Source organism: Hylobates moloch, unplaced genomic scaffold (assembly GCF_009828535.3).
Source record: "Hylobates moloch isolate HMO894 unplaced genomic scaffold, HMol_V3 SCAFFOLD_1, whole genome shotgun sequence".
NCBI lineage: Eukaryota > Metazoa > Chordata > Mammalia > Primates > Hylobatidae > Hylobates > Hylobates moloch.
In genome coordinates, this window is record NW_026652276.1 from 63,331,648 (window position 1) to 63,350,383 (window position 18,736).

The following is an 18,736-nucleotide window of genomic DNA, read 5'->3' on the forward strand; positions in this document are numbered from 1 at the left end:
AGAAATCTGAGGCTCTGAGAAAATGTGGCTATTCCATCTAAACTTCATTTGGCAAAGAACAGTAAGTTTTAGAAAAGCAGATTAATCTAAAAATGTGTTTTAAGCAAATTGTGACTTAACCCCAAGACAAATACCAAAACTTTTTTAAAGTACACTTTGGTAGTTCTCTTTGCATGAGAGAGATTTCAAAAATCTTGAAAAGATTGATAGCCAGGTCAATGACTTACTGGTTTCAAAGTCCGTGGTTACAATTGCATAGTTTCAGTGGTAAAACTAATTTGGGTTGTCAGGATGTAATTTTTTTTTCCATTTGTTATCAAACATCAGCTGATAAGGAAAGAGCTTGAAGCTGTCCTCCACATTTAAGATAACAGCAAAAATAACAGGCACTTAGTGTCACCATACTAGGGGCGTGGCAATTCTCTCTCGTTCGCTCCTTTCTCTCTCACGATAAACTCAATGGGGTTGTCTATTTTTAACCTCCTGTTCTTTCCTTTTGGCAGAGTAATCAGTGTGAGCTGAGCTCTTTCCCTGAATGAATCCAAGTAACCCTGGTGGTTGCCTTCTGAAATGACCAGCAGACACACAACTGTCCAGAGGCTGCCCAAAGTATAAACTCTGGTTCTAAAGTACCATGTCCAGCCAAGGAAGTCCTAGTGTGGCGCTTTCTACGACGACAGTCAGTTCAGTTGCTGTGCAGGCTGGGGACTCCAAAATCGTTATAGCTGTCATAAAGGTAAGCTAACAACTTCCCTTTTTCTGTGCGGCTGTGGGCTTCTAGCTGTGTGTTGAAAACCCTAAAAATCATTCCATGCAATCGGCAGGACACAGCATAGAGAAGACAATGCAGCAAGCACTCTTTTGCTTTCTTAAATCGGCTACTAAGAGAAACCTCTAGAAGTTTCAGCAGTTACCAGAAATTCTCTTTCCTTTCAGTCAGCCAGAAAGCATCTACAGCAGTTTGATTTAAAAAAAAAAAAAAAGAAAAGAAAAGAAAGAAAAATAAAGAAAAGAAAACCTCTGGCATATACTGTCAATTTGGTCTTTAAAAGCAAGGCATTGGTAATTGGAAGTTCATGATTGCCTGACTAAAGAGTCCAATGGACCTGTGAAATGCTTGTGATTTTTGAGAGTGGATGTGATGGAGGTGGGAGGAGGCAGGTCCTGATAGACAAGGGAAGGGCACTGCTTTAAGCACGATGGAACTCAAAAAACACCTAGTAAAGGGCTCCGACATGTGTCCTTTGCCACACTGGTTTTGACATAGTAAAGACACTACTAAACCCTTGTGCAGTAATGAAGACCCTGCAAGGAAAGGTACAAAAGGTTTGTGTCAAATTTGCTCTTAACAGCAGGAAGTAGAAGCCACTTAGGGTTTACAATTACTGCATGTTTTATGACAACCCATTTGCCCATTTACAAAGATGACCACACATCTTTAGGCTGCAGAAGAACTCCACGATTTTATTCTCCATGGAAATGCCCTGCAAAAAAACCTTTCAAGCACTAGGCTTGGGCTTTAGATGATATTCCACCTAAATAATTCAGTGTTTAATGAAGGGAAAGCTGGCAAACAAGCTGATGGTCACAAACCAGTTCCTTTCAGGTCCCTACCAAGCTTAATTGAATGACTTTTCTGGCCTTTTGTTAGAGCATGGACAGCAAGCCGTGTTTACTTTAACTTAATTGCTGTGAATTTTATGGTAATGTGAAAATTCATACCAGGAAAACAGCACTTGATATTGAGCAAAACAATTCACTATAGAAGGACAGAATGGAAAGTGTTCCTGCCGAGGTGGATTTTCTGGTGTTGTGAGACTTCTCTCCCACAGGAACCAGGCCTCTGCTGACTTCCTCACCCTCCCATCTTTTCAGAGTCCCAGAGTGGAGATGAAAAGAAGCCTGACGCAGAAGTAGTGCAAACATCGTTTGCACGGGATTAATGATACTTTGAGTTAACTGCAGATTTCAGCAATGAGGGAAAAGAGGCAAACTCACTATTTTTCAAAAAGTTAACTTTTCATTTCCTCAAATACGAACATTCTTGGAGCAGGATGAGGAATAATATTAGAGGATAAATTACAGAAGAATCAGAGGTAGATTGAACACAAAAAATTTACACTGGAAATTACACTGGAAAATTACACTGGAAACTCTTATTTTAACTGAATTGTGTTTCTAAGAATGTTCCCCCACTACCCTCTCCTCAGCCCTCTTACCTTACTGCCATCTCCATACAAAATACACCCCAAGCAATTCAGAGTAGAAAGTCCATCTTAATGGAATAGAAGTGCCTGTGTGTGATTTATAGTGACTGTCCAAACTGTCTCAGGGACTGAATATATTCTAAAGTAGAAACACATTTTTCTAATTTCTCTTTAGTAATTCATGTATCTACATGCCTGTTAGTGGTTCCTTTTGCTTAATGAGTTGTTGCTTCTTAGAAAAGCAATTCCTCAGGAAATGCAATGACAAATTATGTCTTAGAGCAGTGTAAATCTTGTATGGAAAGCAAGTTGACTATGCTCAAATGGCAGTTGTCACAGGCATCTAATTTTGTTAATATTTTCCTACATGCTTTAATGAATATTCAACAACTAAGGTTGGAAAACAGCATATTTTACCTTTGAAATAAGATAAAAATCAATTTCTTCATCTGATATTTATTATTTTCAGCTAAACCAGCAAGGCCAATTTAAAGACACTAATCAGCCTAAATTGCATTTACCAGAACTTCCCCCTATGGTGAAATTTGCATCCTACCTGCCCAAGTGGAATTTCACTATTTTTATTGAGTTCAGTTTTGTGAGTGAGAGAGGATACAGTTGTGTAAATTATTCTGTAACTTTATAATATTCAGTAATACATAATCCATTGAATGTTTTCCTCATTTGGGAATTTTTAACTCAAATCCAATATGCCAAGAGAGAATAATTTATCCTAAGAATAAAAAATAGAAGGCAGGGCATGGATTTATATTAGATCTGCTATGTTTCAATTTAAGTAAACCCCATCTCTATGGAAAGAGTGGGAAAAAATAGAAAATAGAAAAAAGTGTTTACAGTATAACTGGAAGTTTAAAAGATATATTAAAAATGAGAAGGGTGAAGAGGAAGGAACAAGAGGAACTAAAAGTGCATTTTATTTAATTTTTATTTTTAGTGTGGCAAATGGATACAACTTCAACTGGCTGAATCACAGCCCAACCTTCTAGAAATTGGCAGCAGTCAAGATGAAACCAAAAAACTTCTTCATGATCATGAACTTCTTTTGGCCAAGCTCAAGGTAAGATACTAAGATGTGAAGCAGAAACAAAATTAAAGAGAAATAAAAAACTATTTCTTATACTTCTTGATTCCTCTGCTGTTACTGGCCTAGGGCCACTTTAATATGGTACCAGGTAGATAATGGAAAAATCAGTAGTTATGTATGAACAAACAGCATCAGACAGAAGTAGCAAGATTTTTAAAAATTTTCCCTAATGTGATAGAAAATATGGAATGATAATATTTTTTCACTGTGGAGAAATGAGTAATTTTTTTTTCCTGGCTGCCTCAGTGGAAAAAAAACTCCATCATTTTTTCATTTCATGCATTACACCATCAAGTCACAAAGACAGATCCACAATTTCTATTGTTAATGATACCTGCTGGTAAAAATAATTTAGAAGACTTTTCCCCCTGTTGGACTATTGAAAATATCTGATTCTGTGCTTAGTATTAAGAGTTCTTGAAACCAAATAATACTTCTAGTAAAACCAGACATACTATTTTATATATGTTGAGAGTATGTGGTTAGAAATCTAAAAGTAACATTGGTTTGAGGTTGCCAGATAAAGGCCAGGTAAGATCAGAGCCAGCTACATAATCTGTGGGACCCAGGGCAAATAAAAATTTGGGGCTGTTTGTTCAAAAGCAGGGAAAAGCTTTTTCTTGACCCATCATGGTGTTTTTTATTCACTACTTAATGTCTGGCTCCTTCATGTGTAACATGAGTGCAGACCCTCACAGGTACATGGCCTCACCCATGACTCAGTACAAAGGACATGGGTTTTACCCCCCCCTTCTTAAGTTTCACCTTGGCCACAGCTCCAGCTATAAGAGGTGGCAGCAGTCACTGAGTGGGGCTGAGGAGCAGACAGGACAGCTGACTCTATATCCAGGAGATAGGACCACATGTCTGATGAGGTGCCAAGCCCTCAGCACTTGCTCTGTTGTCCCATTGGACTTAATTTACAAAGCACAAATGTAAGGAATTTCAACACAGGAACAGGTACAGCATTAAGCCCTAAATGGTGTTCCATTCTGAGGAACCTCTGAGGGAGCCAGCCCTGTGAGTAATAACCTCATAGACAAATGAAATATCTTCACTAAGATCAAAGAGGTTCAAAGAGATTTAATGAGGATTCAGAGAACTGCAAAGACTAGGATGCTCTGCATTTTTAGTACTTTAATATTACTGTTTTCTTTGTACATCTAGGCTGAAATTCATACTTGCTTTCCAGATTTAGAAGCAGATTTGATCTGCATCTGATATATAGACAGTGGTTTTCTGCTTGGACAGTGGTAAAAGTAATTGAGTAATTGAAACCAAGAAGTTGAAGAAAGAATTAGTGCAAAGAAGAAGGCCCCTAGAAGGCAGAATTTATTCCCGTTTGACAGCCCCTTACTCTGGGATTTAGGTTGTTTTGCAAGGCAGAAATCCCTACTTATTGGTAAGTCTTTTCTATGTAGAAAAACCCCATTATGATGTGGAAGAGCAATGAACCAGGAATCAAAACACTTATTGTTTAGCTCTAATTATGTCACAAACTAGTGAGATTTGGCTAACAACTCAAGGTCTTCCTGCTACACAAAAAGCTGTGTAAACTTGTCATGAATCCCCAATTCCATGAACTGTAGAAATGCAATACTTACTTGAAGTTTCTGGCCATTCCCAGAAGTTTGCTTTCTCATGATCTCTTGTGACCCCAGCTCCTTTGTATGCACCTGCCAACTGTTTCTGCTGAAGCTAACCTGGGCTTGAAACCACATCTTTTCCCCAGTTCCTACTAATAATTCATGCCCAGCCAGCATTTCCCAGTCCATGATAAATTGTGGGTAGTGGTGGGTGAGCTCACATCAGTTTGGAACTCTTGGGCTACCTCACTTCTCCCTTCATCCCTACTCCATCCAGGACTACAGAAGGGAAATGCCTTCTTAGGTGCAGCAATTCAGCTCCTACCTCCCACCCTGTGCTCAAATTTGCATACCTAAATCCATCCAGTAGCTCAGCTAGAAAAGGGTTTTCCAGTAGTATAGTTTGAAGTTGGGTAAAGCGATGCCTCCAGCATCATTCTTTTGCTCAGGATTGCCTTGGCTCTTCGGGTTCTTCTTTGGTTTCATATGAATTTTAAAATAGTTTTTTCTAATACTGTGAAGAATGTCAATGGTAGTTTAATGGGAATAGTATCGAATCTATAAATTTCTTTGGGCAGTATGGCCATTTTCACGATATTGATTCTTCCTATCCATGAGCATGGAATGTTTTTCCATTTGTTTGTGTCATCTCTGATTTCTTCAAGCAGTGGTTTGTAGTTCCCCTTAAAGAGGTTCTTCACTTTTCTTGTTAGTTGTATTCCTAGGTATTTTATTCTTTTTGTGGCAGTTGTGAATGGGAGTTCATTTGTGATTTGGCTCTCAGCTTGCCTGTTATTGGTGTATAGGAATGCTAGCGGTTTTTGCACGTTGATTTTGTATCCTGAGACTTTGCTGAAGTAGCTTATTAGCTTCAGAAGCTTTTGGGCTGAGACAATGGGATTTTTCCTATGTCCTTAGATGTAGGATCATGTCATCTGCAAAGATAGTTTTACTTCCTCTCTTCCTATTCATTTGTTTCTCTTACTGATTGCCCTAGCCACAACTTCCAATACTACGTTGATAGGCATCCTTGTCTTGTGCTGGTATACAAGGAGAATGCTTCCAGCTTCTGCCCATTCAGTATAATATTGGCTGTGGGTTTATCATATATGGCTTTTGTTATTTTGAGGTATGTTCCTTCAATACCTAGTTTATTCAGAGTTTTTAACATGAAGGGATGTTGAATTTTATCAAAGGCCTTTTGTGTGTCTATTAAGATAATCATGTGGTTTTCATCTTTAGTTCTGTTTATGTAATGAATCACGTTTATTGATTTGCATCTGGGGAATGAAGCCTACTTGATTGTGGTGGATAAGCTTTTTGATGTGCTGCTGGATTTGGTTTGCTAGTATTTTGTTGAAGATTTTTGCATCAATGTTCATCAAGGCTTGGAGTTTTCTTTTTTTGTTGTATCTCTGCCAGGTTTTGGCATCAGGATGAGTTAGGGAGGAGTCCCTCCTACTCAATTCTTGGGATAGTTTCAGTAGGAATGGTACCAGCTCTTCTTTGTACCTCTGATAGTAGTCAACTGTGAATCCATCTGGCCCTGGGCTTTTTTTGGTTGGCAGGCTATTTATTACTGCCTCAATTTCAGAACTCATTATTGGCCTATTCAAGGATTCAATTTCTTCCTGGTTCAGTCTTGGGAGGGTGCATGTGTCCAGGAATTTATTCACTTTTTTCTAGATTTTCTAGTTTATGTACATAGAGGTGTTTATAGTATTCTCTGATGGTTGGTTGTATTTCTGTTGGGTCAATGGTACTATCCCCCTTATCATTTCAAATTGTGTTTATTTGATGCTTCTCTCTTTTCTTCTTTATTAGTCTTGCTAGTGGCCTATCTTTTTTTTTTTTTTTTTTCAAAAAACTAGCTTTTTGGATTCATTGATTTTTTTTTTGAAGGTTTTTTTGTATCTCTATCTCTTTCAGTTCAGCTCTGATCTTGGTTATTTATTGTCTTCTGCCAGCTTAACTGGGTTGTTTGCTCTTGATTCTTTCTTTTAGTTGTGATGTTAGGTTGTTGAGATTTTTCTAGCTTTTTGATGTCAGCATTTTAGTGCTATAAATTTCTCTCTTCATACTGCTTTAGCTGCATCCCAGAGATTCTGGTCCATTGTGTCTTTGTTCTCATTAGTTTCAAAGAACTTCTTAGGCTGGGCACATTGGCTCATGCCTGTAATCCCAGCACTTTGGCAGGCCAAGGTGGGCAGATCACCTGAGGTCAGGAGTTTGAGACCAGCCTGGCTAACATGGTGAAGCCTTGTCTCTATTAAAAATACAAAAATTAGCCAGGTGTAGTGGTGCACACCTGTAATCCCAGCTACTTGGGAGGCTGAGGCAGGAGAATTTACTGAACCCAGGAGGCAGAGGTTGCAGTAAGCCGAGATCGCACCATTGCATTTCAGCCTGGGTGACAGAGCAAGACTCTGTCAAAAAAAAAAAAAAAAAAAGAACTTCTTGATTGATTTCTGCCTTAATTTCATTATTTGCCCAAGAGTCATCCTGGGGCACATTGTTCAATTTTCATTTGGTTGTATGATTTTGAGTGAATTTCTTAATCTTGACTTCTAATTTGATTGTGCTATTGTCTGAGAGACTATTATGATTTCACTTCTTTTGCATTGGCTGAGGAGTGTTCTGCTTCTGATTATGTGATCAATTTTAAAGTAAGTGCCATGTGGCGGTGAGAATAATGTATGTTCTGTTGTTTTGGGGTAGACAGTTCTGTATGTGACTATCAGGTCCACTTATCCAGAGCTCTACTCAGCTCTGGATCTGAGCCGAATATCTTTTTAAATTTTCTGTCAATGATCTAATATTGTCAGTGTGGTGTTAAAGTCTCCCACTATTGTGTGGGTGTCTAAGTCTCTTTGAAGGTCTCTAAGAACTTGCTTTATGAATCTGGATATTCCTGTATTAGGTACATATATATTTATGATATTCAGCTCTTCTTGTTGAATTGAACTTTTTACATTTATGCAATGCTCTTCTTTGTCTTTTTTAGTCTTTGTTGGTTTATAGTCTGTTTTGTCGGAACTTGGAATGCAAATCTTGCTTTTTCTGTTTTCTATTTGCTTGGTAAACTTTCCTCCATCCCTGTATTTTGAGCCTATGTGAGTCTTTGCATGTGAGATGATCTCTTGAAGACAGCATACCAATGGGTCTTGGTTCTTTATCCCACTTGCCATTCTGTGTCTTTTAATTGGGGCATTTACATTTACATTTAAGGTTAGTATTGTTATGTGTGGATTTAATCTTGTCATCATGATGCTAGCTGGTTATTTGGCAAAAAAAAAAAAAAAAAAAAAAAAAAAAAAACCCACAACCAACCCGATTAAATAATAGGCAAAGGACATGAACAGACACTTCTCAAAAGAAGACATACATGCAGCCAACAAACATTAAAAAAAAGCTCAAAATCACTGATCATTAGAGAAATGTAAATCAAAACCACAATGAGATACCATCTCACACCAGTTAGAATGACTATTATTAAAATGTCAAAAAAAGCAGATGCGGCCGGATGTGGTGGCTCATGCCTGTAATCCCAGCACTTTGGGAGGCCAAGGTGGGTGGATCACGAGGTCAGGAGATCAAGACCATCCTGGCTAACACGGTGAAACCTGTCTCTATTAAAAAGACAAAAAATTAGCCGGGCATGGTGGTGGGTGCCTGTAGTCCCAGCTACTCGGGAGGCTGAGGCAGGAGAATGGTGTGAACCCAGGAGGTGGAGCTTGCAGTGAGCTGAGATCACACCACTGCACTCCAGCCTGGGTGACAGAGGGAGACTCTGTCTCAAAAAAACAAACAAACAAACAAACAAAAAAACAACAGCAGAAGTTGGTGAGGTTTTGGAGAAAAGGAATGCTTTTACCATGCTAGTAGGAGTGTAAATTAGTTGAATCATCATGGAATTGTAGAAGACAGTGTGGCATTTCCTCAAAGACCTGGAGGCAGAAATACCATTCAACCCATCAATCCCATTACTGGGTATATACCCAAAGGAATGTAAATCATTCTGTCATAAAGTTATATGCATGAGTATGTTCATTGCAGTACTATTCATGATAGCAAAGACATGGAATCAACCTAAATCCCCACCAATGATAGACTGGATAAAGAAAATGTGGCACATATATACCATGGAATATGATGTAGCCATAAACAGGAATGAGATCATGTCTTTTGCAGGGACATAGATGGAACTGGAGGCCATTGTCCTTAGCAAACTAACTCAGAAACAGAAAACCAAATACCATGTGTTCTCACTTATAAGGGGGAGCTGAATGATGAGACCCACATGGACACAGTTGGGGGAACAACATACACTGGTGCCTGTCAGAGGGTGGGAAGTGGGAGGAGGGAGAGCATCAGGAAGAATAGCTAATGGATACTGGGCTTAATACTTGGGTGATAGGATGATGTGTACAGCAATCCACCATAGCACACATTTACCTATGTAACAAACCTGCCCATCCTGCACATTTACCCTAAACTTAAAATTAAAATTGGAAGTAAAAAAAGAAGAGGGGTTTCCATTTCTATCCTCTTTAGAAGGCACTGGTTCTAGAATTAAACATCTTGTTCTTTGATGCCCTTAAGGCTATGTGTGGACTAGCCATTTAAGTTCTCTGGACTTTAGGCTTTTTATCTTTAAAATGAGGGAACAGGACAGATCAAAGCTTCATATTTATTGTGGATCTTACAATAATGTGCCATTCTCTCTCCCTACACATGGGTCTAAGAAAATGAGGTCTCAAACAAAAAGATCTTTTACCTTCATCTGGACCTCTAGCCATAACCTCTTAAGGTCCATCTCTCATATTCTCCCCCAAATACTCACCACTCTCAGTCCAGCCACTCAGCCCTAACAAACTTTAACTAGTAGTTTTATCACCTAGATATACCTAATTCTAATGTTATGACTCTAAAAAAGAAAAAATTTATCAAGGAGTCTAAAGTCTATTTCAGATTTGCTGGCAAAAGACTTTTAAAAATAATGAAGATGTAAATTCCATTTCACAAATGGACAGATCATAAATTCAACCAATTTACTAGTTAATATGCTGTCAAGATAGGCACAAACTTAACCTGTAGCAGAAAATTATTGGATCCCATTTGGTTTGAATATGAGCTTTTGAAGGATGAGGACATTAGTAGTTCAATAAGCCAATAATACTTAATATTTAATGTTTATTCCAGTCCTTTTTGTATGTACAGGGTCTTGCAATTTGTTCTAATCATAAAGAATGTGGTGAAAATGGCATTGGAAGGGTGTAGGATTCGGTGCTGAGTCAACTCTGATTTGGGCACAACACTTAGTCTCTCAGGTCTCAGGGTCTTTATTTGAGAAATTAGGATAATAATAACAGTTACCTTCACACACCTAAAAAGAAAATTTGGGGAAGAAATACAATAATATATGGAAGTACATGCTGCTTTTCAAAGAAAAAGTGGCATAATTATTATGTTAATGAGTGTATCAGAGTAATTTGATATATTAAATGTTTAATTTAATAGAAAAGCTATTTTCTGCTTTCCACTGAAAATTATCTCAAACTCTAGTAATTTAGACTAAAGAAAAAAATTCTGAAAACTCAGAATTTTTATAAGTGCCTCTAATGTTGGTAATATCTGTACCCTAGAGATTTTATTTTCCCTTCTGCAATGTACTTAATCTCAGTGGAGTGTCCAGAGAAAAAATATTTTCCTGTTTTCAGTGATGAAAATACAATCAAGTGGAAAAAACTTTAACTCCCAAAAGGCATCTAGATTTCCAAACCATATTCAAATCATTTATAATGAAAAAGAAGGATTCCAGAAAAGGTAGATTTAAGCCAGGTAAAGAAGATCTGCCTGTGGCTACTATTGACATTATATACTCAGGTGAGGTGCAGAGTGTTAAAGGAAGAAAAAAAGTTGGAAATTGGAAGTTGTCAAGAATGTTCTTCTTAACATCTCACTTTCCATGACATTGCTGTTGTCTAGGGTAATTACAACTGTAAGAGTCAAGAAAACCTCCTGGGCACTGGCTACTGTATTTGCAGTTGGCATTCAGTGAAGAATGACCCTTTAGAGTGGTAAAACACTGGAAAATTTCACCTCTAATTTGACTCTCATAAATTTACTGGTTTCCTGTTTTGACTAAATCTCCAACTCAGGGAATGCTTATTTTTGCCCTATTTCTATTTTCTGAGCTAGAAATGAATGTACTATAAATAGAATATATTAGTAGTAAAACTAAAAGTCTTATAAAAACTTACCTTAAATAAGAGATCGTGAGCTTTTCTGGTGTTCATCTGAAATATTTACTAAGAATGCATTTGGAAAATATTTTTATTATGGTAAAATATATATAACATATAATTTGCCATTTCATTCGTTTTATGTGTACAATTCAGTGGCATTAATTATATTCACAATGTTGTGCAACCATCACCACTATCTATTTCCAAAACTTTCTCATCACCCCAAACAGAAACTCAGTACCCAGTAAAAAAAATAACTCTAATTATCACTTTCACTGGTAAGCTCTAATCCACTTTCTGTCTCTATGAATTTGTCTATTCTAGGTACCCCATATAAATGGAATCACATAATATTTGTCCTTTTGTGCCTGACTTATTTCACTTAGCATATGATGTTTTCAAGGTTCACCCATTTTGCAGCATGTATCAGACCTTCATTCCTTTTTGAATAATGAATAATAATCCATTGTAAAGACATGCTACATTTTGTTTATTCATTCATCTGTCAATAGACATTTAAATTGTTTCCACTTTTTGGCCCTTATGAATGCTGCTACAATGAACATTGGTGTACGAGTATCTGTTTGAGTATCTGTTTTCAATTCTTTTGAATATATATGTAGGAGTGAAATTGCTGGGTCCCGTGCTAAAAATTTCTGGTTTTAGTGTTTTGAGGAAACATCAAAATATTTTCCACAGCAACTGCATCAACTTTTGTTCCCACCAACATTATATGTGTTCCGATTGGTCCACATCTTGTCCATAACTTGTTGTTTCTTGTTTGTTTCTTTTTTAAAAAGTCGTAGCCATCCTATTAGGTGTGATATGTCATTGTGGTTTTAATTTGTGTTTCCCTAAAGTGGATGATGTTGAGCATCTTTTCATGTGCTTATTGGCCAATGTATATCTTTTTTGGTGAAATATCTATTCAAATCCTTTGTCCACTTTTAAAGCAAGTTGTTTGGATTTTTTGTTGTTGAGTTGTAGAAGTTCTTTTTATATTTTAGATATTAATGCCTTATCAGATACATGATTTACAAATATCTTCTGCCATTCTGTAGGTTGCTTCTCATTTTCTTGATGATATTCTTTAAGAATGTATTCCAAAGCTGTGTGACTCGAATTATTTATATTTACGTATTAGAGGAAATTTCATAGCATGTGTGTTGTGAATGTGATGAAACACTTTCAGACAGTGTTAGAGAGGACTAATCTGTTTTACATTATCTGTGTCATAGCAGTGTTTTACTCTAAATGCTTACTTTATATAGGAGCCACTCTATCTCTTTCCCTGTGCTCCTGTTGACCCACACCTTCAAGAATTTACTCTCTCAGAAGTGTTGGGGAAGATATTTCCACTTATATCTCCTCACTTTCTCTTTCCTACACAAATAGGGAGGCCTGTGTCACCTGATTGGTGAGACTGGTGAAGCCTCAAGGGCTCGTTCCACAGATCCACTTAACTAGGGGCTGCAGTTTCTCTTCTCTCTCTGCTTCTGCTCACCTGGCCAGATGTCCCCACCTGGCAAACACAGGCCACAGTCCCATCTAGGGCAGCCAGTTACGTATCTGTGCCTCAGATCCACCTCTCTCCACAGGGAGGTTCTGTGGGATAGGTTACAGGGAGAAAATGCAGAAATGCAACTCAACCCCATCCTCCAGTCCAGCTTTACTAGTAATAACAGCATATATTCTTATCCTTCCCTCACCCTGATTTCTATTTCTCAGTTGATTCAGAATCTTGAAGGGAAAAGGAGTGAGATCAATTGGCACCTTCCAAATTCAAACACGTATTGATCTGTGTTTGAAATAGATGGTGTTCTCATTTTCTATGCATGTAAAGTTCCGGCCTTATTTTTCATGGAACATTTTGAAGAAGGTGACTGGAACAACATGGGAACAATGCCAGAATTGTGGCCTAGTGGGAATTAGTCAGTGTTTTAATTTCTCTTTTAGGGTTTTGAAAACGGAGAACTTTTTCCACTAAAAAATGAAAATAGTGTTCTCATAACTATGAGGCAGCACAACTTCCTGGTGACTTTCTCTACCTCGCTTGGCACCGTACTTGTTTATACAGTGTTTTTTTCCCTGGTTCATTTCCAGTGACTAGAAGGGAGCAGTGCAGTGGTCCAAGGGGCTTAAGTTTAAATAGCATTCTTTACATTTGAAAAGTGCCTTGGCCGATTCTGTAAAACATAGTTTTCACAAGTGGATGTGAGACATGTTGATTTAAGAGAGACTAGGGTGTCCATTAATATAGGCTTCTTCAACATGGAGTTAGGGCACATAACATTCTGGATATCACAAATAATTTGTTACCAGTTCAGGTTGAGCAGGAGTTTAGAGTATGACCATAACTAATGAAGTGTTGATGGGAGTTGATTTACCAAAGGGGCAAGAATTCTAGAAGGAGAGAATTTTGTAGGCAGAGACTGAAGATTAAGAAAATTTAGAAAAGACACTCCTGACCTCGGCCTTGTCCTGGCCCAGGAATCAAGGTTGGACTTCTTGGCAGAGGCTGATGGGCCTGTGAAAAAGATGAGGCACACGCCATACTCCTTTGTTGCTGGGACACCAAATGATACAGAGTGGGCAAAAAAGAGAGGTGTCCTCCATATTTCTGCAAGGAACAGAACCTGGCTTGGTTATAGTGAATACTGTCAACTCTTTTGGCAACTTTGGAAAGACCTAGTACTCAGAAATATTATGGTAGATGAACGATGGCTATTAATTCTTTGAAATGTCTCCTCCTGAGAAGTGGAATCTATGTCCCTTCCCTCAAAATTGGAGACTCTGTGACTGTTTAGAGTGATATGATGATGCCGTGCCATATTCTGGGCCCAGGCCTCAAGAGACTGGCTGCTTTTACTTCCTGAAACTTGGAATTGTAACTCTGTGAACCCATCCACCTTGTGAGGAAGTCAAACAGCACTGTAGAGAAGCCCATGTCGAGGAGAACTGAGGCTCCAAGGTAACAGCTTTGGCTGAAATCCAACAGTCAATCAATTTCCAGTCATGTGAGTGAGCCACCTTGAAAGTAGATTCTCCAGCCCCAATTGAGCTTCCCAGCTGACTTGCATGGGGCAGAGACAGGCCTTTTCCACTGAGTCCTGCCCAAATTGAGAATCATGAACAAAGTAAATGGTTGCTGTTTCAGGCTACTAGAATTTGGGGTGGTGTGTTACACAGCCACAACTGGAACAGAGTGCAAATGCAGAAGGAGCACCCTATAGGGATTTTGAAGGCAGTGCTCATAAATGAAAAGGCACAGGCAGAAGAAAACAACAGTTTTTATGGGAAGACAGTGGATAAGTGGAACTGAGTTTCTCTAACATGAAATATGGGGTGATAATCCTAATAAGTAAAAAGAAAATTCTGAATTTATGAGAGATTTACTTTATGAAGAATGAGGACAGATTCAAAGATATGACTATCATAATGTTGGACTGTTTGACTTGCTTTCTGACATAGTTTCTTGATAGACAGAAAAATGTTGTAGTTATAATTCAGCACACAGAGATATACACAAACTATTATGGGTATATTGTGGAAAATAGGGTATTTAGTTCTTCCAGGAAAACCTTGACAGAAAAAGTGATATTTGAGCTGTCCTGGAGATGAATAAGAGTTTTCCAGAACCCATAGACTAATTTAATGGATGAACAATAGATAGGGAGAAAAATATTTGCAATTTACATGAAAGTCAAATGGTTATAATCCTTCATATTGATAAGAAATACAAATAAAATCAATAAAAAATGGACAATTTACAAAAGAGAAATACATTTCCAGTAAACATTTAAAAAGATCAACATCAGAATTACCTGAGAAATGAAACAATAATTAAAAAGATACACCATTATTTGCCTAATATACCATTATGAATTCAAAATTTCAATAACATCCAATGATGGTAAGAATGCGAGGAAAGACTGGTTGAGACTTTGGACTGACACAACCTTTTGGAAACCGGAAAGCATTGAAATGCAAAATGCATGCATTCTGTGATCTACTAACTTCACCTCCAGGAAACTATCCTTGGAAATGAAAGTACTAGTAGAGATACTGATATAAAGATGCTTTTGCTCTGATATTGACCATGTTTTCACATTTTTTAAAACTTAAGTTCAGAGGTACACGTGCAGGTTTGCTCTTTAGGGAAGCTTGTGTCATGGGGGTTTGTTGTACAGATTATTTCATCACCCAAGTATTCAGCCTAGCACCCTACTAGTTATTTTTCCTGATCCTCTCATTCCTCCCACCCTCCACCCTCCATTAGGACCCAATGTCTGTTGTTCCCCTCCATGTGTCCATGTCCATCTGTCATCATGTAGTGCCCACTTACAAGTGAGAACATGCAAAATTTGGTTTTCTGTTCCTGCTTTAGTTTGCTAAGGGTAATGGCCTCCAGCTCCATCTATGTCACTGCAAAGGATATTATCTCATTCTTTTTTATTGCTGCATAGTATTCCATGGTGTTTATATACCACATTTTCTTTATTCAGTGTATCACTGATGGGCATTTAGGTTGATTCCATGTCTTTGCTATTGTGAATAATGCTGCAATGAACATATGTGTTTTTAGTAGAACAACCTAACTAGAAACAAAACAGTATACATTAACAGGGGAAATACAATTTTACATTGGTAATTTATGCTTTTTTCATACTGCGAAATATTATACTGAGCCCCAGGCTTCTTACTTGTGACACAGATAAATTCAGAAGTTTAAGCCAGTGTTGGTTGGGCTTTATGCTATTTGTCACTAAAAACATTTCTATTTGAAAGGCCAGGATCATAGATAGCATTTTTGAAATCATAGGCCTGTAGTCTCCAGCTATTAATTTTCTATTTAGAAGGTAGTCCTTTAAAATATAAACCTACAAACAAAATTTTTTCGTGGAAAATAGAACCCATAGTCCTTATTAGTATGACAAAAAGGCTGTAGGTCTGAGATTTAGACAGACAGGACGAAACTCTGACCGTTCAATATAAATGAAAATGACAGAGATAAAGTAGATACAGAATCCATCCATCCCCTACTCCCAATCTTCAACATGTCTGAGTGAGATTAAATGTTAGGATAAAAATATACTTTTGTATTCTGTCCAGGAGGTAACAGATCTTTCTACTCTAGAAAAGACATAAAATTGTCTCTCAGTAACTGTGTGGGATTGGTTCCAGGACCTCTGCAGATATCAAAATTCACTGATGCTCAAGTCGCTTATATAAAATGGCATAGTATTTGCATGTAAGCTATGCACATCCCCCTTTATACTTTAAATCAGCTTTAGATGACTTATAATATATAAAATAATATAAACATTATGTAAATATTATACCGCATGGTTTCATATTTGTATTATTTTTTGTGGTTATGTTATTTCTTTCTGAATATTTTTATACATGGTTTATCGAATCTGTGGATGTGGATGTGAAGAACCAACTGTCCCTATGTATTGTACTTAGCCTAGAATGAGAGCATTTTCTTTTCTTTGTTTTGGTTTGTCTGTGTGTTTTAAGTACATTATGACTCCTCCCTGATTAGCCTTAGCCAGAATGCATCTTTTCTAAACTATAGGCTTTGTCTGAGATATATAATAATGTATAAATGTGTAAAACACTAGAGATTTCAAGTGACATGGCTATATCATTCTCATGACAAGTTCATCTAGCTATTACTCTTCTGGAGAATAAAGCAAACTTCTGACTCTATGATTAGCCCTGTTCTCCAAATTTTCTGTGTCCTCCATCTCCTTGCTACTATATATTTGAAATTTAGGTCCTTGAGCGAGATTAGAATTTTTGTCTTTTTTACTAGTTCTAGTACCAGGAAAGATGAAATGAACATCCTCCACCCTGTCTCCACTAACCACAACTATAAACCCAGGTGGAATACATGTATGACAAAGATGATGAAGAGTTAATGCCGGCAGATAGATTAGGGGAAAGGATTAGAGATCCAAATACCACCAAACCAGCAGTGTTTTCATATGTCCTTGCTCTGGTATTTGCCAGGTTGAATTCAAAGACAAATTGACACCCTGATATATGTACCAGATGTGGACAGAAAAAGTTCCAGAAAAGCCCTCTCTTTCAGTTGTGAGCAGAGGAAAGATGATCCAAGGGTCAGAGAGGGAAAGGGAAAATCTCTTGCTTTTGTTTTTTGCTTTTTGTGTTTCTATTGTCTCTGCCTAAGCCCAAGCCACCACCACCCCATCCCCAAATGGCAGTGGTGATAGTGAAAGTGGAAGCAACCAGGCAGATGCCTAAACCTCCAAGAGAGGGGAAAGCTGGCCAGAAGATCAATGGTCCCAGAGCTTGGAATGAATTCATATTGCTTTTTTTCTCTCCCAATCCTTTCTGCTGCTTGGTCCTACAGGTGCCATGAGAGGATGTGCACAGCAGAGTGAGGAAGCTAAAGCCCCTGTTTTAATGCCAAAGAACCAGTAAGGGGGTTTTCCAGGGTACAAATTTCAGGCACTGAGTCAAGCCAGTAAAGTGGGAAGACAGAGAAGGTGAGAGAGCAGTCTCAACTTTCAGCTCTATAACTCATGTTGTATAGATGGTTCTCTGATTTTTTTTTTTAATTTTATTATTATACTTTAAGTTTTAGGGTACATGTGCACAATGTGCAGGTTTGTTACATACGTATACATGTGCCATGTTGGTGTGCTGCACCCATTAACTCGTTATTTAGCATTAGGTATATCTCCTAATGCTGTCTCTCCCCACTCCCCCTACCCCACAACAGTCCCCAGAGTGTGATGTTCCCCTTCCTGTGTACATGTGTTCTCACTGTTCAATTTCTACCTATGAGTGAGAACATGCGGTGTTTGGTTTTTTGTCCTTGTGATAGTTTGCTGAGAATGATGGTTTCCAGTTTCATCCATGTCCTTACAAAGGACACGAACTCATCATTTTTTATGGCTGCATAGTATTCCATGGTGTATATGTGCCACATTTTCTTAATCCAGTCTATCGTTGTTGGACATTTGGGTTGGTTCCAAGTCTTTGCTATTGTGAATAGTACCGCAATAAACATATGTGTGCATATGTCTTTATAGCAGCATGATTTATAATCCTTTGGGTATATACCCAGTAATGGGATGGCTGGGTCAAATGATATTTCTAGTTCTAGATCCCTGAGGAATCGCCACACTGACTTCCACAATGGTTGAACTAGTTTACAGTCCCACCAACAGTGTAAAAGTGTTCCTATTTCTCCACATCCTCTCCAGCACCTGTTGTTTCCTGACTTTTTAATGATGGCCATTCTAACTGGTGTGAGATGGTATCTCACTGTGGTTTTGATTTGCATTTCTCTGATGGCCAGTGATGATGGCCAGTGATGATGAGCATTTTTTCATGTGTCTGCTGGCTGCATAAATGTCTTCTTTTGAGAAGTGTCTGTTCATTTCCTTGACCCACTTTTTGATGGGGTTGTTTGTTTTTTTCTTGTAAATTTGTTTGAGTTCATTGTAGATTCTGGATATTAGCCCTTTGTCAGATAAGTAGGTTGCAAAATTTTCTCCCATTTTGTAAGTTCTTGTTTACTCTGATGGTAGTTTCTTTTGCTGTGCAGAAGCT

At 37.9% G+C, this 18,736-nt stretch overlaps 1 protein-coding gene across 1 annotated transcript in view; it reads left to right on the top strand.

Moving 5' to 3' along the window:
- The first annotated feature begins 536 nt into the window (after window positions 1-536).
- The window catches only part of CCDC141 (coiled-coil domain containing 141), a 217,521-nt gene continuing 199,321 nt past the window's right edge, over window positions 537-18,736 (top strand). The window contains exons 1-2 of the mRNA XM_032755264.2: window positions 537-736; window positions 3,163-3,285. Of these exons, the coding sequence (XP_032611155.1) occupies window positions 635-736; window positions 3,163-3,285 (225 nt within the window). The 5' untranslated portion in view covers window positions 537-634. The remainder of the gene's footprint in view (window positions 737-3,162; window positions 3,286-18,736) is intronic.